This window comes from Schistocerca nitens, chromosome 4 (assembly GCF_023898315.1).
Source record: "Schistocerca nitens isolate TAMUIC-IGC-003100 chromosome 4, iqSchNite1.1, whole genome shotgun sequence".
NCBI classification, from domain to species: domain Eukaryota; kingdom Metazoa; phylum Arthropoda; class Insecta; order Orthoptera; family Acrididae; genus Schistocerca; species Schistocerca nitens.
In genome coordinates, this window is record NC_064617.1 from 337,985,927 (window position 1) to 338,008,832 (window position 22,906).

At 39.9% G+C, this 22,906-nt stretch overlaps 1 protein-coding gene across 1 annotated transcript in view; it reads left to right on the top strand.

Annotated features, from left to right (window-relative positions):
• The window catches only part of LOC126252876 (COP9 signalosome complex subunit 3), a 136,015-nt gene that overhangs the window by 38,754 nt on the left and 74,355 nt on the right, over positions 1 to 22,906 (top strand). Inside the window, exon 2 of the mRNA XM_049953834.1 lies at positions 9,858 to 10,112. Coding sequence (XP_049809791.1) covers positions 9,858 to 10,112 — 255 coding nt within the window. The remainder of the gene's footprint in view (positions 1 to 9,857; positions 10,113 to 22,906) is intronic.

Genomic DNA, 22,906 nt, shown 5'->3' on the forward strand with positions numbered 1-22,906 from the left:
TTAATGTGTACAAAGCGAACTCTGCTAAGAATGAGGGCAAAACTCGTTGGTTCATAGCATGTGAATAGGAGGAACAAAGAAGAACCACCACAGATGATGATTTATAAATAAAAGTTAAATGTGTCTGGTGTAAAATTCTATTAAATAGTAGTACACCTAAAACGGAAAAAAAATTAGCTATTGGAATATAACGGCTACTGCTTGAAGATACCTATCCAAAAACACATTATAAACACATTATTTTACTGCTAAGGAAACATAAAGCAGGATGGTCTGGCACTGAAAGCAAATTTTATTTATTTATTTGTCCTTTGACCAATTAACATAGTGGTATAAGTCATGTGAAATACATTTTGGATATTTACCCATATGTACACATGTATGGAATACAATTGAACCAGGAAAGTGTGGGGCAGGAAGACAGAAGTTTATAATGACCTTTTTGGTGGAACTATCCCAGGATTCAGCTTTTATCATCCTGTAGAAGCCATGGCAAAGCCAATGTCAGGATGATTGGACCAGGCCTAAACCCCATTCTTCCTGAATGCTAGTGCAGTGCCATAACACTTCTCCACCTTGCTTGGTATTTATTTTTTAAATGAACAGTAAATAATGCTGTAATACATCTAGAGTCTGAAATTAGATCAGTCTGTACACAAGAATTATAAACAATAGCACTACTGGAACATGAAAACCTTGTTCTGTAACCATCTGAAAAAGGCTGTGCAAACTGCAACGCTACACAGCTCTTCTTGTACCTGATTCCTGTCATTATATTGGTCTATTTGGAGCTACATCTGGAACAGAGAAAACAGGAAACAAAAGGTAGAAATATTCACATGCAAAGAAACACACAGACAGAAAAGATACTACATTTATTACAGTAATTTCCTAACATTTAGAATTCCTGTGCACCCACATATTGATAAAAATTTACTAAGGGCCATCAGGGAAATCTAAGATGGTGGATCAGATGAATTGTGAATCAATGTTTCACATGATCATTTCTTTTTCATTAAATCATGGGGCTACTGAAGTGGGGAGATCAGAGGTCAGTTTTTATTTTTGAAAGTAATAACACATTCACTCTTAATCATACATGCATAGGTGTTTCCAACATCTGCACAAACTTTTGAAATGATTCTCAGAACAAAGTGCACTGAAATGAGTCTCTGGGAGCATTCATTACATGTTCTTTCCAGTTTAAGTCTAGGTTAACATACAGTTGTGTACATTGTTCATTTTCTATATTTTTGCCGTCCAGTACCACATTAAGATCTTGATATTGATTCACTTTACCAAGAGTGGTTTGTTTTCTTCACATTTAGTGTCAATCAGTTGGCATTGAACCATGGATATCTGGACTTGAATAGTAGTTATACAAAGAGATTGCTTAAAACCACATGATACACTAGTGTCATCTACAAACAACAGGATTTAAGCGGCTGTGTCTGAGGTCCGTGTGTCATTTATACAAATAAGGAACAGAAGAGGACCCAGCACACTACCTTGCAGTGCACATATTTCATCTTCCCTTGCATTAGATATGAGTCTGACTTTATTATTAGAGTGAGTCATTATTAGTTCCACAACCTGTGTTCTATTTTATACAGTAGATATTATGTGAATTACTTTTTTTCCTGCCCTTGTGTAGCCCAGTATTGCTGTTCCTGTACTTCTGCCTGTTTGAAATACATCAGTATCTTGTAATCACTTAGGTATTTTGTGACTTAGTTTTTCATTAATCTCTCAAATACTATAGAGAGAAGTGACATGGGTCGAATTTATGTCTGTTATAGCTTTTTAATACGGCATCATTCTGGAAATTTTTAATCTCTGGTGAAACTAACCTTCAGTAAATTAGATATGTTGGCATTGTGTGCCAAAGGCTTTGCAATTAGTAACATAGTTCTTATTATAAGTGATACTGGCCCTTCATCTATTCAAGTTAACATTTTGCATTTGAGGCTTTAGATAATCTACCATTTCATGTTCACCAATTGGAACTATACTCATTCTACATGTGGTGCAGAATATTTTAATTTTTCCTGATTGGTGAATTTCCAGTGTGGAATTCAGAAAACATTTATAAAGTAATCATTGATAATTTGGCAGAACCTTTGTACCAATATTAATATTTGTGATTGGGATTTCCTCTGTTCCCTGTTTCACTTTTTACAATTTCTGGCGTAGAGTTTGATTTGTTTCCTTATACTCCTATTTTAGCATGTTTCAGCAATTTTGCTTTTGCTGTTACCTTTCAGTATACTTTCTTATAAGTTTCTACATATTCTTCGAATTAAGAATCTGTGGATTGTTTACTTTGAGAACTGAGCCATTTCAGTGTACTACAGTCATTTTAATGCATATTGCGATCCAGGTACTAGATATAGTGGCCCTACCTGAATGAGCTCATGTCAATTTCTTTGGAAAGCACATTTCAAAATTAGACATGAATCCTGGCGAGAAAGTGTAGTAAGCATTGTCAGTGCTTGATTGTGAAAGCACTTCTAACCAGGATTCATTATTTACACTAGTCATAAAACTTGCACAGAGAAATGACAGCTGTTTAATGCCATATTGCATAGGGTCATCATAACAAGCAATATTACATTGGTAAATATCCTGCACCTCCCCCCCCCCCCCCCCCCACCTTCCACTCCTAACAGTCAAGAGCTTCTATCTAATGATTATCTATTGTTCTGCCCTGTTAAGAACATAGAAGGAAGAAATTCGACTCACTTTAAGCTGAGAAAAGAAGCCCGCATCTTTCTTCAGCAAAGGATCATGTAATGCAGATAGTATTGGCAGTGAGATCTGGAAAATTAAGAAGAAAACACTTTGGAAAACTGGCATATGTTGTGGAATGTTGCCCTTCCCATTTCCAGTTTATAAATAGTTGTCATTCTCAAATGTGAATGATTCTTTTATATGACAGAAATATTATCACAAGAGACTGCAAATTTTAATTAATAATGGCTGATGTAGGGGACTGAAAGCTTGTAAAAATCAGTTGATTGGGATAGGAAGATCTGTGCATTGTAGGAAGAAAGGAGCCAAGTTGACTGTGTCATCTTGATTTTGTTAACGCTCTGGTAGTGTAGTTGTCAGGTTATTAGCAGAGACCTGTCTGCTTATACTTTGAGCTATTAATTTGACTGTAATAAAATAGTTGGAAGTATATGATGAAGTTGTCGATCACTGGGCCAGACAATTTGTATGACTCGACGGTGGCTACATTCTCAGTATTCTGGAGACACAGGGTGAATTCCTGAACAGCCACTAAAAGACCTTATAGTGCCCAGTTCTGGTAAAGAAGTATAAAATGGATGACAAAATTGTTCTGATAGCACATTCCGTCTCGTGTTATTGATTATTGAAGTATTGCTGTGATTGTGTGGCAGAGTCGTACTTCCAAGTAATGCTGCTTATGAAGGGTGGTAATTATCCATGGGTTTATTATGACTGAAGGACTTTGAGCAGTATGTACACTGTACCAGCTCCAACTGTGAAGTATGAACCAGTGTTCCCGCAGGTAGAGCTTTGTTCATAAGGCTGAGCCAAACCTGGGCTGAATATGGACATCATATTATGAAAAATGGACTGGTGGATCAGCCAGCCTTTGTGTAGTTCAGAAGTCACTAAACTTTTTTCACAGTGAGCCAGATAACTGACTAAATGATGAGCATGGGCCACATCATCATTCAGTACAGTGCTTGGAAGCCAGAATGAAAGCTTCAGGAAAAATGATGAAAAACTAAGTTCAGCATTCCATGTTAACTGTGGATGAGTGCCATGCAAGGCACAACAAAGAATGACAACCATCATATATATTTACTAAGGAAATTATCAAAGAAGGAAACATTAGCTAAAAGGTACTTACAACAGACATAGTGTGCACATATCTGAATCTCACAAGCTATCAGCAAAAACAGTTAGTGTAATTTTTGAAACAGATGTTTGGCTTTCAAGATGTCACCAATGTTTGGCTTGGTATTGCTGTGTCCAATCAAGAGCGTTACTTTCGAATGTTCGTCAGTGAATCTCATTTGATGTGCTCACTTCTCATACTCCATTTTTTAAAATGTTTGCTCACACAAAAAAGTTGCTCCAAACACTGATATCATATCAGCGGCAAATTTCTTCATTTCTGGAAACTTGGCATCAGATAGGCAGTGATAAAAATTCAACAAGCTTTCCTTCTCTGTGCATCTCTTTCAACAAGTCATTTGCTTACAAATCAGTGAGCTTCAACTGTCGCATTATCAAGTCTACAATCAAACGAGCTCTGGAACAGAAGAATGTCGCTCAATTCTGTGCGTTCATTCCATTTTAGTATGAGATAATGGCCTGTGTACAGTGTTTGTAATGGTGATTCGACAGAGTCTGTATGCAATGTGATATAAGAACAAATCGATAGAAACTTATGTACAAAAATATCCAGGTCTGTAAGTTTGGATGCCAGTAATGGGTGAAATTTAGAGATGGAACTCTCGAGTTGCTGCCATAGGAATGAAGGTTCTCATGCAGGGTAGACACGTCTGAGTGGTCCACCATAGATGATTTCTGCTGCAGAAGGATCATCGTCAGATGGCTGCACGTAGTCTTAGTAAAATCAACAGTAGCATAGTTACATCTCATATTCCATATGTTTTATCAAGCAGATTCAAGTATTGTTGGCAGGCTGAATGAACTGACGTCGAGGGCAAGGTCTGGCCCAAGGGCCATAGCTTGACAACCCCTGGTGTAGTTGTAGGAATCCTTGCTATGACCTGTTACACTCTTACATATTATATAAGCGTTCTCACTAGGAGTACGCAACTTAATAATGTTTCTTCTTGGGGTCTAGTTATAAACCATTGTGATGTTGCCCACCTATCCCAGATTACTAAGTTATGTTTCTCAGTTTAACGTGGAACATATTTTTGTACACAACGGAAGACCTTGGGGTGGGTTCTTCAGCTTGAGCAGTGTAGTTTGTATCAGCATCACACTGTAAGTATCAGCATCACACTGTAAGCACACAGCCAACTACGCAGTGTCCAGATGGTCTTGTAATATCCTTTCACTGATGTACCTCCACAAACTGACCTGATTGGGTAAGTTACTTGAGTTAATTTGTAATTGGACAGTTAAGTTGTAGGTAGGGTCAGTAACTGAATAATTCAATTGTGCTGCTAAAACATGTTGTGATTAGCAAACATACCTTTCGATATGGGTTTGTTAAAGACTGGACAAAGGGCCAAATGGAGTCTCAGAACACTTTGATTTTGTGTAAATCTCCCTATATGCTGAGAAATTCTGTGATAGCAGAATAGGGAGTAGATCCCAAGTTTCACACGTACATGTATAGTAAATTCAAGATTTTACAGTTGTAATTGGCATGAAGCAGAGAACATTTTTGGCGACTAGCAATGTTACACCACTAGTTTTATCACCACTCTGATGATGCAACCTCTTATCATGGGCATGCCCATTCAGTTGAAAAGGTTCAGTCATATGCAGATATTAGCAGAGTGATCTCATTTGCACTCTGTTTCAGGCCCCACTTATTTTGTGAAAGTGTTGATTCTACGGAAGTATAAGAGACATGGTTTCATTTCTTTCCTACTTTGAAAGTCACTTGTATGGTTAGCACAAGATTCACATACGATGCAGTATACTTTATAATGCCATTTTGCTGACAAGGTGCTGGAAGAAGTTGGAATGAAGAAGTTGCAGCATCTGTATTTGCTGAGTTGGGGCTGTGGAGTATCCACAAATAGATATTGTTTTTCTGACATGTTCTACATCCTGGAGGACCTCCTCACTACGGATCCATTGGAATGAAAGTAAATCTAATATAATTTTTAAAAAAAATCAAAAATAATGTTCCAAAAAATGACATCCTTATGAGATGATTACACTCAACATTTGTGAGGTGTCATATTTGTTTGATATTGTAGTGAAGAAATGCCTTCACCCTGTCAACCTGATGACTAGTTTTGTAACTGCCATAAAAAAAAAATCCTAATTACCTGCTCAGGATACTACTGAACCCTCAGCACACTGGGACCGCAGCCCCTTTTCTAAGGTGAGGCCAGCTTCCTAATTGATTCCCTCTTCACCAACACAAGGGACCTCGATCCCCATGTCCTGGCAGAAGAGTGCTTTGTGGGGAACCCTTTACCTGAAATCCTATGATTTCGTGGCCCAACACTAGGAAGTGAGTTTAAAGAGCTCCAGACCTGCCTGTTCTTCCTCTATACCTGATCTTAAAATGCGTGATGAACCTTTGTCAATCTGCCAGTAGAATTCCAGGAGGAACAATTTTAGTTTTTTCCACAGTAAACTGGCATGGTTTCAAATATCCATCAATGTAAAACAAGTTGCATACAGAAACTTAATACTCTCTCCTTTCGTATCACACCTATTGGGGCACTGTGTACAGCACCACCACCTCTATCAGGCGCTGCTCTTGTTGCAGTTAGACTATACATGGTTCAGCAGCATTATTGGATTTGTCTCTGTTACACCCAGTTCATCCTTATGGGAGAAGGCTAGTCAAAGGCACATTTCATACAAATCCATTTGACAATATTCTGACAGAATCCACAATCATACCTTTGTGGTTTCAACACCACCAACAGCTGTTCAGTTATGCAACTATGATTCACCTAACCGTCCAGGTTATCAGATCGTCTATCCCTCCCAGGAGTGCCAACTCCTTAAAAATCAGCCCAGATTGATCTTCCAGTTTGAAATGTGTTTTAAAATTCGTTGTAGGTTCGGGTTCTGAACTGTCTGACAACAGAAATGTTTCACTGTTGAGAGTAGTTCATGTTATTTTTCAGTATATTATGTACTATTTTCATAATTTAAGCATTAATTTTTTATGTTTTCAATTATGTATCATAAATTTTTATTTATGCAGGTGTTCTCTTTGTGGTTCCTGTGGAACACAACTGTCTTTTTTGATCATTGGACTGAGCTAATCGCAGTTGTATCTTGTCAAAGTACTTTCCATACATCTATTGCATATACAGTTTTGGCTTTTACTTAACTTTTGTTTAACTTACTAGATGTAATGAGAGAAAATTTCTTGCAGCAGTCTCATATTATATACTGAGTGATTGATTATTACTATCTCTGTTATCATTTTCAATGATAATTATATCTTACAAATAATTGCTGATATACACTCTTAAGACCATAATATGACACACCGTGAAGGAATTATCCAAATAGAACCAAAATTGGTAGGTGTGAGGTCCGTATACATATAAACAAATGATTACAATTTCAGAAAAATTGGATAATTTATTCAAGAGAAATAGCTTCACAAATTGAGCAAGTCAATAACACGTTGGTCCACCTCAGGCCCTCATACAAGCTTTAGCTGCCGTTGATTGACAGAGTTGTTAGAAGTCTTCCTAAGGGATATTGTGCCAAATTCTGTCCAACTGGCATGTTATATTATCAAAATACCGAGCTGCTTGTAGGGTCCTGCCCAAAATGCTTCAAACTTTTTCAGTTGAGGAGAGACCCGTCGACCTTGCCCAAGGTAGGGTTTGGCAAACACAAAGACAAACAGTAGAAACTCTCACTGTGTACAGGCGGGCATTATTGAAATGTAAGCCCAGGATGGCTCGCCATGGAGGACAACAAAATGTGGTGTAGAATATCATCGATGTACTGCTGTGCTGTAAGGATGTCTCAGATGACAACGAAAGGAGTACTGCTATGAAAAGAAATGGCACCCTAGACCATCACTCCTGGTTGTCAGGCTTATACGACGCTTGACAGTCAGGGTGGTATCCCACTTCTTTCCAGGACATCTACAGACACGTCTTCACTGATTATCAGGGCTCAATTTGAAGCAGGGCTCATCACCAAAGACAATTGTACTCCAGTCGATAAGTTTCAAGGATGAAGACTTTTCTGGAGATGCCCTGGACATTGGTGGGATGCCAACCTGACTGTTGCCTGCCATACAGTTTGACAACCAGGAATAATGATCTGGAGTGCCATTTCCTTTCATAGCACGACCCTTTGGTTGTCATCTGCAGCACTGTTACAGCACAGCAGTGTGTTGATGATATTCTATGCCCCATTTTGTTGCCCTTCATGGCAAGCCATCATGGGCTTACATTTCAGCATGATAATACCTACCCGCATATGGTGAGAGTTTCTAGCACCTGTTGTTGTGCTTTCCAATCCCTATCTCAGCCAGCAAGTTAGCCGGATCTCTCCCCAATTAAGAACATTTGGAGCATTATGCACAGGACCCTGCAACCATCTCAGTATTTTGATAATCTAATGTGCCAATTGTACAGACTTTGGCACACTATCCATAAGGAGGACATTAAACAGCTCTGTCAATCAGTACCAAGGCCAAGCTTGCATGAGGGCCAGAGGTGGACCAACACATTATCGATTTGCTCAATTTGTGAAGCTCGTTCACTAGAATCACCCAATTTTTGTAAAAGTGTAATGACTTGTTTGTCTGTAGATGTACATGACATCTATCAGTTTCTGTCCCATTCAGATAATTCCTTCGTGGTATGTCCTTTTTTTGTGCACTTACAAAGGTATAAGAATAACGTTTCATTTAATAAAGACAGGTGTCAGACTGGGAGATATAGTCTCTCCCTTCTCTTCTCCTCTTTAATTGTGCACCAGAAAAGATAAAAAGAGAGTAGCAGAAAGAGTTACCTAGACAGGGTCTACCTGATGGTATCTCTCTGGGGCACAAGTGCAATGGGTTTAGTGTTGATTTCTTGGAATTTGTTGATGTTCTGGCGCTTAAATCCAATTCAATAGAAACTTCAGTGAATTGGTTCAAGATTCTCGGACAACAAGAAGCAGACATACGGCCAAATGTGTTGCTTGAAGAAACACAATACATCGCAAACATCAGTGATTCTCCTTACACATTACCTCTGGAGCAGAGAGAAATCAAGTAAACCAACAGGTTCAGATATCTGGGAGAATGGCTGGAATCCAATCTTTCCAAAAGAATAGCGCAATCAGTGTGAATTAACAAGCAGGAACTGACATGCCAGCTGATCAAGAGAACCAATAACAAAAAAGGGTCTGTCCTGTAACAAAGACATGAAGCATGCTACCAGTCACCCACCCTGAAGATGTATATACTACAGAGTATTTAGTACTCAAGAGGAAAGTTCTCACAGGCAAACTTGAAATCCAACAGAAAAAGATGGCGGGAAAATACTGGGACCAGTCCAGCAAGATAATGAATATAAAAGCCAACAAAACTAGGGCTTCTACAGACACTGCGAAAAAATACAGATGTAGCTAGAAAGAAAGTCTAGCCATTAGTGGACATCTCAACAGGATGTTTCCTAGCAGGTTGATCAGTCAGTTTCATAACTACTGGCAAACAAGAAAGATCAGTTCAGTGTGGTTGATAGAAATGATAAAAAGTTTCATAGGAACTGGAAGATACAGAAAGAGACTTAGAAGATACAGAAAGAGACTTAGAAGTCCAGAAATCTGTCGAGAGAGTTGTTAAGCAACTGAGATTCTAGGACAAATCAAGAGGAAAGAAGACAGGCACCCACTGGTCAAAGGAAAGGAAGGAACAAGACAGCCAGAGTATGCACAGCTACTGGGCAAATGTCAAAACCCACTCCAAATACAATAGTTCGTTGTCATGCTTCTTTGTGGGCCTATAAAATACAAGATGATCATCATTTCATTTCACAGTAGATTTGTTTTGCAATCTGTAGTGGCAGGTATCTAAATTTTCACTATGAGAAAACTTTATTTGTTAACTGTCACAGTATTTCCAGTCAGTGGCAGTCTGCATAACCTGTTATGTCAGTTTTTAATTGAATATTTTTCCTTGTTAACAGGTAGCTTCCGAGAATTATGCGATCTACTCAACAAGTCAACAGAAGTTTTAATGAAGAATGGTCAGCATTTGGACAATGTCCTCGAGACTTTAGACCTGCAACAACATTCATTAGGTGTTCTTGCTGTCCTCTGTGTAAAGTTTAGTGCTCCAATTTCTAGTGTATCAAGTGATCATCATGAATTATTATTTGCCCAAGCTCAGGAATTTATAACAGGCTGTAATGGTGAACAAGTTCGTTTTGCACCAGATACCTGTGAGTACATCAAGCATATTTTAACAGCATTTTTTATGCCTGAATCCACTGCCTCATTGCGTTTCCTGAAAAGTCATTTACTGCATGAGACTGTTTTTTATTTTAATTTATTGACCATTGTGCATTGTGAATTGTGATTTATTAGTCTCATAACATACACTTACAAATCATGTGAGTATGGTACAGGAGACACATCAAAAATTACAATCTAGAATCTAATATTAATTTTTAAACCTATATTTAGTCTGTGTAGCAGTATCTATATTTTCTTATTTTCCAGCATAGATAAATATCTTTCTTGATAATGGACAATTTGTCTTTTTTTTTCACAATGTAATGCTAATTTGCAGTTGGATTCTGCTCAAATTATCAGTTCATCTTCCGTGAACTCTTCTAATGAGTAATAACATTTGTGTATAAGAATTTCATGTAACTTCTTTTTTAGTATCCCTAGTTCCATGTTCAGAATGTTTTTGCCTTTAAGTTTGTTGTAGACTTTCATGCCCATATATTGTGGGGACTGAGCATATAATTTCAATCTATGGGCAAGAAGCATAAAATTATCTTTATTCCTTGTACTGTATGGATGATCAAATTGGGTTCTAATGAACGATTCTGGTTTGTTGTGTAAAAATATCATTAGCTCGTGTGTGTATAGGGAGAGGACAGTCAAGATTTTTAGTTTGCAGGTGTATTGTTATCCTTAAGACCTAGGCTGACCAATTTTAATGAAATGTATGTGCTTGGTAGGGGACTAAACTCCCATAGGGGTTGCAGTTTTTCGTTCTAGGCGTAGAACCTCACATCAGTGATTATACAATATTACACTATTTGATGGGAACATAGTACGCCATTAAATATTGATTGTTCCATAATTCTCTGTGGATCATGTTGTGCTGGCAAAATGGAAGCACTTGATAATACAATTCTCGTGCAGTGTTGCTTGATAATAGACAAGAGGATTAGCTAGTTCTAAGAGAAATAGTGTTTATTTCAATAAAAAAAGCAGCCTCAAACAGCAAAATAACATCATTCAAAAAAGTTTAATATACTGAGCTGTAAATAATTAGTTCAGGTAATTGTCACTATAAGGTTATTGTTGGTTTTGAATTTTCAATTTGTATTATTTTAAACCTGTATAATGTTGTTATGGTCATTATGGTCATGGTAGTCATAAGAAATTGAAACATCACCTTTTAATGACGTTCACATTAGTATTTGTTGCAGTTGTAAAGGTAATAACGCTGTACTTTGTGACTTACAGGTGCTAATGAATTGGTATTTAATGTTGTACTGTAGAATTAATTAGTTATTGTTGTAAATATGTAGGAAAGTTGTGGTAGAAGGTAAATAATTCAGAAGTAAAGGAGACCACTAACACACACACACACACACACACACACACACACACACACACACACACCTGTGCCCCTAAATCATGCCAACAGGCACACAATGCCGAGATTGTATTTCAGAGGAAGACTATGGTGGGGTGGAGGTTTTATTGGATGGGCTGGAGAGAGAGATAGAGAGAGAGAGAGAGAGAGAGAGAGAGAGAGAGAGAGTGTGTGTCATGAGCAAGGAAGAGGAGTGGAGATTGGGACAGGTAGCTAGCGATTTGGACAGAGGCAGCGGTTTTGCTCATTAGGAATTTGGAAGGGAGGGTTGACAGGTGTGTGGGCTGGGCTTGTGATACATGTGTACTGGAGCCAATGAGGTGCAGATGAGAATGACAGGAATAGGTGGATTGGGAGGAGGTGATAGGACAGAGGAAGGGGAAACTCTTGGGTGGAGGGTGTGGGGACAGTGGATTAACAAAGATTGATGCTGGGAAGATTACAGTAGCAAAGGATGTGTTTCAGTGGTAACTCCGGGTTTTCTCTAGATGGCCGATAAACAGGTGACAGATTTGTTTGTATACCTTTCCTTCAAAGGAGAAGTATTTGCGTGGTAGCATGAAGTTAGTGAGGCGTATGAGGAATGAGGTTGTGGGTTTGCAGTCTGAAGGGCATTGTGGAAGATAGTGTTCAATAGCAGCAAGATTATGGGCATAAGGGATGTTGGTGTATAGGGAAGTGGTGTCAATAATGATGAGTAGAGATCTAGGTGGTAAAGGGTGGGGATGGTGGAGAGCTGCTGAAGAAAGAGGTTGGCAGCTTTGATGTGGGAGGCCAGATTTCAGGCAATTGGTTGGAGGTGTTAGTCAGTGAGGGCTGAAATCCTTTCAGTGGCCATGATAACAAGCTACAATGTGGCATCCAGGATTGTTGAATTTGTGGATTTTGGGAAACATGTAGAAGGTGGGTGTGCAGGGAAATGGATGAGGGAGAAATGGATTCAGGGGAGTGATTCTGGGAATGGCCCAAGGCTTCAAGAAGGGACTAGAGATTATGTTGGACTTCAGGGATGGGATCCCTCCGGCAGAGTTTATAGGTGGAAGAGTCAGATAATTGGCAGAAGCTTTCTGCCAAGAAGTCACTCTCATTGTGTGCTGCCCTCCACACACTGCCTGGCAGTGCTGCTCCCTCCCCCAACTCATACCCTGCTACCCCATCCCCTTCCCTGCCCCACTTCAGATTGCCACTCAGTGTAAAGTTGCATTCCAGTCTGAGCTGCTGGACATAACAGTTGTGTGTGTTTATTCTTTTCTGCATGAGGCTTTGGCCGAAAGCTAAATTTGTAACAGTCTTTGTTGTGCCTGTATATAACTTAACATGTCATCTTTAGGGTGAGTAGCAAGTTGTCATTTTCCTAATACCATTGATATTCCAGCTTGGAGGTTCCATTGCATGTCGGTGCATTCTATATGTACTAAGAGAATAAGCAGCTGAGATGTGCAAATTATGCTCAACTGAACTACCTCCCCTATCATATTATAGAAAAATTATTTTAAAGCTTCAGTCAGCATCTATGTACATACTCCTCTAGAAACCACTGTATAGTGAATGGCAAAGGGTACTTTGTCACTTATCAGTATTATCTCTACCTTTTCATGTTCCTTTCATATATGCAGTGGGAGTGGATGAGAATGACTATGTCACTTCATATGGGCCCCTAATCCTTGTTACATTATTGTCTTCATCCCTATATATGATATGATATGTAATAGATGCTGTAAAATTGTTGTATGGCTTACAAGGTTATATGAGATGTCTTTAGTTATGCAATAAGATTTCACAGAAACAACATTCACCTTTCTTTCACTGATTCCCATTCAGTTCTTTGAATGTATCTATTGCTCTTTTGTTTGAGCTATGTGGACCTAGTGTGATCCTAGCAATGTGTTTATGCCTTCCCTTTGCAACTGCAGTTACGTCTTCTTCATAAGGTGTCCAAATACTGGACAGTAATATAGGTTACAGTAGTGTTCTGTATGCAGTTGCCATAACAGTAACTGGACGTCTAAATGTCTTACATTTGTTGTTGTTGATGATGATAAAGATGATAGGTATCTTTTGATGAACTAGTTTCAGGACAAGAATGCCCCTTTAAAATTAAAATACTGATTTTTCAGTATCACAGGTGAAATGCTTGTGTTTTACAGTTTTCATTGATGCTGTAAGAGACTCCTCAGCTCAGCCATGCATTGTTGTTGTTGTTGTTGTTGTTGTTGTTGCTGCAGCAGCATATTTGTCGGACAGGTCTGTGTTCTGTATGCAACTTTCAAGTATGTGTCTCTTTTTGTGATGATGTTGTGTTCCCCGACCCCTCACCCCCTCTTTCTTTCCACCAGGGTTATTGTTAGGAGAGGGAACAGGGACTACTAACAATGCTACCACTATCAGTCAATTTAGATTTATAAAACTTTTATCACTCACAGTGCTGTGTGTGCATCGTACAGTTCAAAACACCTCTCAGTAGACCCAGCAGCCAGGCAGGGTTTGTTTTTTCTTTTTTTTTTTTCTCGTTACATCGTTGTCACTGTATGGGCTGCAACGGCGTCTGCTCGATGTCCCTTCACTCGGCAACGTAGATACTTACAAGGTGATGTAAAAGCAGCATTGATGAAAAACACCATCTAATATCTACAATTACTTAGGTCGTGCAACTCTAGTTATGAAAGAAAGTTCTGTAGAAAAACTGTCATTCACTTTAATCGGATAGTAAGAAAATGAGTTGGCTTGTGGAAAATAATGTCCGAAATTACCACACAAAAATGTTTATTTTGTCCTTGATAGCCAAAAAAAAGGTACTATTCAGTCCAAATTTAAACTGTTGGCTATTTTCTTCCAGTTCACAACTCATACACACATTTCACACGCACAACACCAGAAATCTGTCCAAACCCAACCTGAACTAAACAACATTTTCACAATCATTAATTTCACCACTAATTTGAGTTATTACATTTGGTCCTTCTTGTGGATTTCTAAAAAAGAAACTGCTCGTAAAAAATACTCAGTGGTTGAATACTGAAACATGTCACGCGGATACTATGAAGGCCAATATTTCACACGCTAATATCTGTCCAACAGATTTAGTCAAAATCTCTGAAATTTCGCCAAGCAGTCCTCAACAGCAACTGCTATCGACTTAGCTCACCAATATCGCAAACACGAAGAAATTATTCATCTTGCACATTATTTTGACTGGCACTAGTAACATGATTGTCCACGTTCAAAGCTAACGAGCAACTCCCTTCTTCAAGCCTCACTCCCAGTATAACTATCAGGGAACTGTCTTAATTCTGATTGGCTGACCATACTCAATGTCAATCGGAATGCTCGCTCATGATCATACTCGCGCCAAAACTGGCCTCCACCAATCCTTAAACACAGACGCATTTGCGTCAATCTGGCATGCAAATATTAAAGAAATGTTTAATAAACAAAAATGAAAAGACAGTAATTCTGGAAATATTCTTTGGATACAGATTTTACTCCAGCTGACTTTCTGGCTGCTCTGTTACAGTTTTTTTTTTTAAATTATATATATATATATATATATATATATATATATATATATATATATATATATATAAAAAAATAGAGGGAAACATTCCTCTTTCCTGATGAGGCAACAGTTTGTTGCGAAAGCTTGAATTTTGTGTGTATGTTTGTGTTCGTTTGTGTCTCTGTCGACCTGCCAGCACTTTCATTTGGTAAGTCACATCATCTTTGTTTTTAGATATAACTATAAATTTTTTTTTTCTTTTTTTTTTTTTTTTGAGTGTGTACTCAATTTAGCCATCGGCAACACAGTAACAATGTACACATAATTGAATAAACAAATACAGAAATGCATATTTACAAGAATAAAAAGCTTAACTGTTACAGTTTTGTACTTAATTTTTTTAAAAATTTGAATTGAATTGAAAAATAATTAAAAGTGTCTTGGCTTACAATTCACACCAATTCTGAAATATCTTCATCAGCAAGACATATTTATAATTTATGTACACCATTAAAACCTACAGATTGTAGCCAGTACTCTTGATGAAGTTAACTATCACTTTATATAGACGAACGTCTTTAGTACACAGAAGAGAAGAAGCTGATTGAGGAAGATGGTAGCCCATACTCAGCAATATCTTCAAAAAGACCAACCGTTCACGGTCAAATTTGGGGCACATAAATAAGATGTGGTTGACATCAGCATCCGACTCAGGATCACACTCACATGCTGGTGAACTGTAAACGTTGATCCGATGTAGATGCTGTGGGAAAGAGGCATGATTGAAGCGGAGTCTTATGATGGTAGAAATCGTGGATCGGTCCAGATGTGTCCTCATGAACCACAGCTGTGAAGGTATCCGAGGTTGTAGCACTGCGTAATAACCGCCTTTTGTCTGTTGAGAAACGTTCCACATTTCCTGCCATTGTTGTCTTGCGTGATCCTTGACTGCACGTAAGTAGTCTGTATAAGGAAGCTGCAGATCCAGGACGGTGCCTGACGTTGCCGCTTGTTTGGCTAATGTATCGACTTCATCATTATAGACGATACCAGAGTGGGAAGGTACCCACAACAAATGGATCATTCGGCCCGTGCGTGTGCTGCGAATATATTCAGATATCACATCCAAGATATAACTGTTGGTCATTTTGTTCCATCGACTGTACTGAATGTTTTTAAGAACGCTTTGCGAGTCAGATACTATCAATATCTTGGGGAAGGAAGTGCTAGGGACAAACTTAAGTGCTTCCAAAACTGCCACTGTCTCCGCCGTAAAAATAGAAGTGCTCGTAGGCAGTTTGAAGGTTTTGCGGATCTGGATCTGAGGGCAGAAAAAAGCGCACCCTGTACACTCTTCTTGCGGAATTTTGGAGCCATCAGTATATACACAGAGAAAACCCGGCCATTGTGCTTGAACAAGACGATTGAAGCCAACGTTGACGTTAGTACTGTCCAGCCAGGTCGTACTTAAATAATGGTCTGGGATCTGAGAGCAGAGCGTTTGAAGATCATATTCAAAAACAGGTAGATGCGCTGAATGCCGTATAGAATGTATGACAGGTGACCAAGTGTCAAAGCTGGCACAAACGGCTGGCACTTTATTCCTTCTGTGGGATGCAATCCACAGTCGATAAATGCAGTCTTTACTTTGATAGACGGAACTGTCCATAATGGCCATGCCTTGAATGTAGAATTTGTCCGATAACATTTGGCGCCTAATGCTCAAGGGCATCTCCCCTGCTTCTATTAAAAGGGCATTGGTGGGCGTCGATCGCATGGCTCCAAGACAGGTACGAATGGCTCTATATTGAAGAGTATCTAATTTGGAGAGATGAATCTTTGACACAGTGTGGTAGAATTGACAGCCATAGTCTAATCGAGATTGAATTATCCCTCGGTACATGGTGAGTAAAACACTCTGGCGCGCTCCCCACCAGACATGAGTGAGTGATCTGATTACATTTAAACCTTCTTCACACTTGGTAAAGGTGGATCGGATGTGGGGCGCCCAGCTTAACCGAGAGTCAAAAATCATCCCCAGAAATCGAACATGAGATTTTATTTGGAAGGTGTACTTGCCACAGGTAATGTGATCTTCAGTGCGAGCTGTCGTCGACTTGGAGAAGGGAACGACTGCTGATTTCTCAGCCGAGATCTCCAGCCCATTGATAGAGAGCCACTCATCGATGTGTGCGATGGTTGTGGTTAATGCCGTTTTGGCCTGAAGATATGAAGCAGCAGTAGAATAAACACATATATCATCAGCATACTGTAGGATTTTTGTGGGGGGAGTAAGTATGCGTTCTAGGTCGTGCGTATATAGAGTATACAGGAGAGGACTTAAAATTGCACCTTGCGGCAAGTCCTGGGAGACATAAAAAGGTCCGATCATGGTACCTTTGAAACGGACGTAGATCGTTCTTTGAGTAATCAGGGTACTGATACCGTAGATCATCCGTGAAGGAATTCTGAATCCTGCCAGCTTGTCCAAGAGTATCGGTATTTGTACGTGATCATATGCACCCTTAACGTCAAGAAAAGCTGCCACTACCGTCTCTTTCATTTGAAAGGCTGACGTGATATCCATATTAAGCAAAAACAGGTTATCCATGGTCCCTTTGCCTTTTCTGAAGCCGTATTGACTCCGAGGCAACAAATTACTTTTTTCAAGCCACCATTCTAGTCTCCCTTTTACCATTCGTTCCAGTGTTTTTGCAACTCACGACGACAAGGCAATAGGTCTATAATTAGTACCGACATTTGGATCTTTACCACGTTTGAGAATTGGAATTATTACTTGCGTCGTCCATGTTGATATGAGGTCTTTCTTCATCCAGTACTGATTAAAAATGTTCAAGAGAAAGTCTTTCGCTTCTATAGGCAGGTGTGCAAGCATAGAGTAATGTATGTGATCAGTGCCAGGGCAACTGTCTCTCGATACTTTAATAGCTGCGTTGAGTTCTTCTATAGAGAAAGGACAAAGGAGAACATGGTAGCGGTCTTCTTCAGCAGGGAACCGATGGTTTAAAAATGGCACCGTGGGAGGAGCGATTGTATCTATGAATTCCTCTAACCAGGCCGTGGTAGCAGGAGGGGAGGAAGACAGTCTTCTTGTTCTAAAAGCTTTTATTTTATGCCAGATGCTTGCCATACTGGTTTCATTATTTAGGGACAGGCAAAATTGTTTCCAACTGTCCTTCGTGGTTTTCTTCAGGAATTTGGTAACTCGCGCATTCACTTTTTGTACAGCCAAGAAGTTGTCCAATGAAGGATTCTGATGACAGGTTTTCAAGGCGAGTCGTCGCTTCGCAACTTCCCGAGAGCATTCCGAATTCCACCAAGGAGGAGAACGGTGCTTCATTACTGTAAATTCTTTTTTCTTAGGGATGCTGATGCCAGCTGCGACATTCATAGCATTGAGTAAAACTGGGTGTGCATCGTCGTCCCGTAAGTCACGTCTCGTATTTGCGAGTGCCCGGCGAACCGTTTCCTTATAAGAGGCCCAATTGGCTTCCTTGATTTTCCACGTACTATTAGAGTAACAGATGTGCGTAGTATCGACGTTGATGTTAATGTGAAACTCTATTGGGAGATGATCGTATCCCATTGAATCCTTTTTAACGCACCAATTAGATATTTCAGTAAAGCAGGGGGTGCAAAGAGTTACATCAACTGCGGAGGGTCTACGGAGAGGTGAAGTTATCATAGTAGGAGAGCCATCGTTGAGTATCACTAGGTTATTATCTTCGATAACGCTTATCAAGGTCCTGCCATTCCTGTCTGTCACGTCTCCTCCCCACGCTACATGGTGGGCATTCACGTCTCCAGCTACGATAAAGGGAGGACGAAGCTGACTTATTAATTGTCTCCAGTCATCTTCCACGATACTGTGGTGGGGAGCGTTATACAACGAGACAACTGTAAAGGTTTTGTGGGCAGTTCGTATCTCCACAGCAACTAATTCAAGGTTGGTGACAGGTACGTGTAACGGGTGTGGTCGATGCGGCAGCGAAGTTTTTACCAGTATAGCTACGCCGCCCCACCCATCGAGGTGGTCTTCCCTTACTATAGAATAATTTTGAAAGCAAACAGTTCGTTCGAATTTGAACCAAGTTTCACATAACAGAACGATATCAGGCTGACTTACGAACAGTTCTCGTTGCAAGCTTTCTCTATTAGAATTAGCCGATCTCGCATTCCACTGCAATACTTTTAAAGCCGCCATAATTTAGGGAGAGAGAGATTGAAATATGCCAGTAACGAGGTGCCGGATATCGGAATTGTTCATAGCACTATTTTGTCTCATGTTTTGCATGACGATATCAATCACATTTATTATCTTATCTATAAGTTCAGCATGGCCTTGAGGCTGTCGTTGATTCGGCGCTTGTGGGGTTGCTAATCTGTGAGCAGCAGGCTGGTATGGATTTTGGCTGATAGGAGTGAATGAATGTTGCATGGGATATAACAGGCTGCGGTTCTGAGACCACTCACGAACATTACTTGGGTGGTTTACTTGCGCCTGCCGCCGGGGAGGCCGGTAAGCGATGTGTGTCTGATGGGGCACATTTGCACACTGAGTTGCGTCCCCACTTCAGCGTTGTTGACTCTGCATGCTTGCGGCGGGCAGCGGCAGGAAGAGTTGTGGGTTTTGAAAGTCCGGAGAGCTCAAATTTGTTGGAGCAGGAATGATCGGAGCCGGCAAGTGATGTTGTTGAACCCCGATGACGGATGCATAGGTTGGCATACGAGCAATAGACAGCGCATCCCTGAAGTCAATGTTATTGAACGTAGCTAATTCTTGAGCTCGTCGTCGTATATGGTATTCCGGGCAGGAATGGTCCGTGGATGCGTGTTGTCCCCCGCAATGAGCGCAAATAGTGATAGGTGAGACACAGGATTCAACATTATGTGGACCACTACATTTAATGCATCTCATCTGAGATCGACATAGTTTGCTGATGTGCCCGTAACGAAGACAATTAAAGCACTGCCTGACAGTTGGTACATAAAGGTCTACGGGACATCTTGTTCCGTGAATAGACACGGCTTCCGGTAAGGTTTGAGAGTCGAAGGTTAACAAACAGGTCTGCAATTTAACGATTTGGTCTTTACCATATCTCTTCGTAAACCTCCGAACGCCTACAACAGGGAAGGGAGATTGTACGACTTCCAAAATCTCCGCTTCTTCAAGGTTGGTGTCTACTTTCCTGATTACTCCCAGCTTATGGACAACAAAGGAAGGAACGTAAACTTCTATATTTTTTGACTTTAATACCTCACTGGTAACTAGGAAATTAGCCTTGTCTGGGGTTTTCAGTTCCACCTTAACTTTTGTTTTTCCTGCTGAAGAGATGTTAAGGATAGAATTCTTCACTTCTGGCAAGGAAATATGCAATAATTTCCCTAGTGCCATAGGGTGCAAGTGGCCTAAGTTTTTGTCGAAACATTCCATATAAACTACGAATGGTCCCCTATCTGTACGTTTGTAAAAGTTGAGAGACCTCGGAGTAGGTGCAGGTCCCACAGGAGGGGTGTTAGTTGCAGCATGTTGGTTAGGAGTGAGCCCAGAAGCAGTTGCTACAGGGGGGTCAGCTACATTTGAAACATCAGTTACAGGTAAGAGCTCATTAGCGTCTGCTATGAAGGTTTTGGAATTTCTTAAATCCAGACTGACCTCACTTTGTCTCTTGCTTCTCGTAGCGGAGAAGCTGGAGGAATCCTGATCCGATAAATCCATATGCTCTTCTGCCAGCTGTATTCCAGATTCTCCCCGAACAACTGCTAACGAGTGGCTGATCACAGCCGTCGTGTTGTCCAGTGTAGTTCCTGGAGGAGCTGGTAAGGGTGCTGCATCTGGATGTAGCCGCTGGGCAGGTGGTTGTTGTTGATGTTGTCCAATAGGGGCGTCGAAGTCACCACCCCCTTCTCCATACACCCCACCATACATGGCGGGGCTTGCCGTCACAGATAGAAATGTCAGGTGTTAATGTGCCTAACAGAAAACCGTACCAAACGAAAGCTGTTACGCGCGTGCACTAGTAGGTAAACACAAGCATCACACGGAAGAGCGACCACGTAGCACGTCTTAACACTTCCGCTTCTGCAAGCGAACTGATCTGTTACAGTAGCAATCACACCTAGACATACGTCATCAGCAAAGTGAGTAAATCCCCTAGGATCATTTTCACATGACAGGCTTGTGTAACTCTTGCAGGTTACTTAAGACAGTATATAATGCAACATTGAAATGAAGCGAATGTCCGACATACACACTCACATTTACTCCCACAACCATATTAGACACAAATAATAACTTTGTCTGATTTTTATATTACGAAAATGAAAAATTAAAGTTTTAATATGAAAAATCTCAATTAATTAATTCTGCACACTGAGAGTTTGGTTTATGTTTTCCAATTATACCAAAAGATAAACTATCATATTTCCTAACTGACTTTAGTTCCCTAAGTGTCTATTTTTTACTTTTTAGTAATTTTTGTATCTCTGAAACTATGATAGTTACAATGTTAAAATTTTTATACAATCTTCTCGTGAATAACAAAAGGTAGTTTACCAATTTTGAAAATGATTGAATAATATTTAACATCATTTGGTTGGTTGGTTGGTTGGTTTTTAGGGGAAGAGACCAAACAGTGAGGTCATCGGTCTCATCGGATTAGGGAAGGAAGTCGGCCGTGCCCTTTCAGAGGAACCATCCCGGCATTTGCCTGGAGCGATTTAGGGAAAGCACGGAAAACCTAAATCAGGATGGCCGGACACGGGATTGAACCGTTGTCCTCCCGAATGCGAGTCCAGTGCGCTAACCACTGCGCCACCTCGCTCGGTCTTAATATCATTTATTTAGGTTCTTACAGAAAGTGAATGCACACATCCAGTAAGGGACCTTGAATAGCTTTTCCACAGCAGGCAGTGACAGATGCTCATTTGTCTCTCAGTTAGGCCACTAGATGTCAGGCCCCTAAGTTATATGCAGCAAGCTATCCAAAAACAACTTTTCGCTCAGAACAACTTGCGATGCTACAACACCAACTGTTTTTATAGAAGTTGTTGCCATTTGTTCGGATTTCTCTTATTATGAAGCCCTGTAGGATTATAAATACTCTATAGTCTTGTAATTTCAATTTGAATATTGTCCCTTCGATTCATTTTCATATTTGTCACTCTTCAGTGTATCTGCTTTGTGTAAAGAATTCAGCTTTCAATGTTCATTGTAATAGGCTGCTGGCAATCAGAACCAGGAATTTATTTTAAGGTAGAATCTCTCCTGACTCTGGCAAATTATTAGTCATTCAAAGACATTGAAGTGTGGCTGTCACTCCACTATAAAAGGTTAGGTGATACGGAAGTATTCCCACACACACTTTGCCCAACTTTACAAAACAAAAACAAACAAACAAAAGATACATGTTATTCGAGTTAATACTTGAATATGTTAATCTGGAATGAGTGTTAGCATACAGGTGATCTAGATTCTCTCCTGTTACAGATTTCACTCAAGAGAAAATGCCATTTTGTTCCTTGCATATTCTTGCAGGCTCCTATTACTCTGAAGCTGTTGTAGACATGCTTTTCTTGCTGTGTGGGCAGCAACTGTGACAAGATATTTTTTATATGCACCCCACAGCTTGCCATCTGACATACTCCATCTAACCTCAAACACAAAAATCCAGATGCGCATTAATAATGGAAATAAATAATTTGTCAGTCTTAGAGAGTGATATATTTGTTCCTTTATGTCACGAAGTTCCTGGCAGTGTTACATATTTATGATTGGGCATTTTCAAAGCACAAGATGTTTCTGTTCCCACAGTCATGAGACCTTTTTTCCCATCAAATGTATGTTCAGCATGTCAACTTAAATCACAGAATGAGAAAGT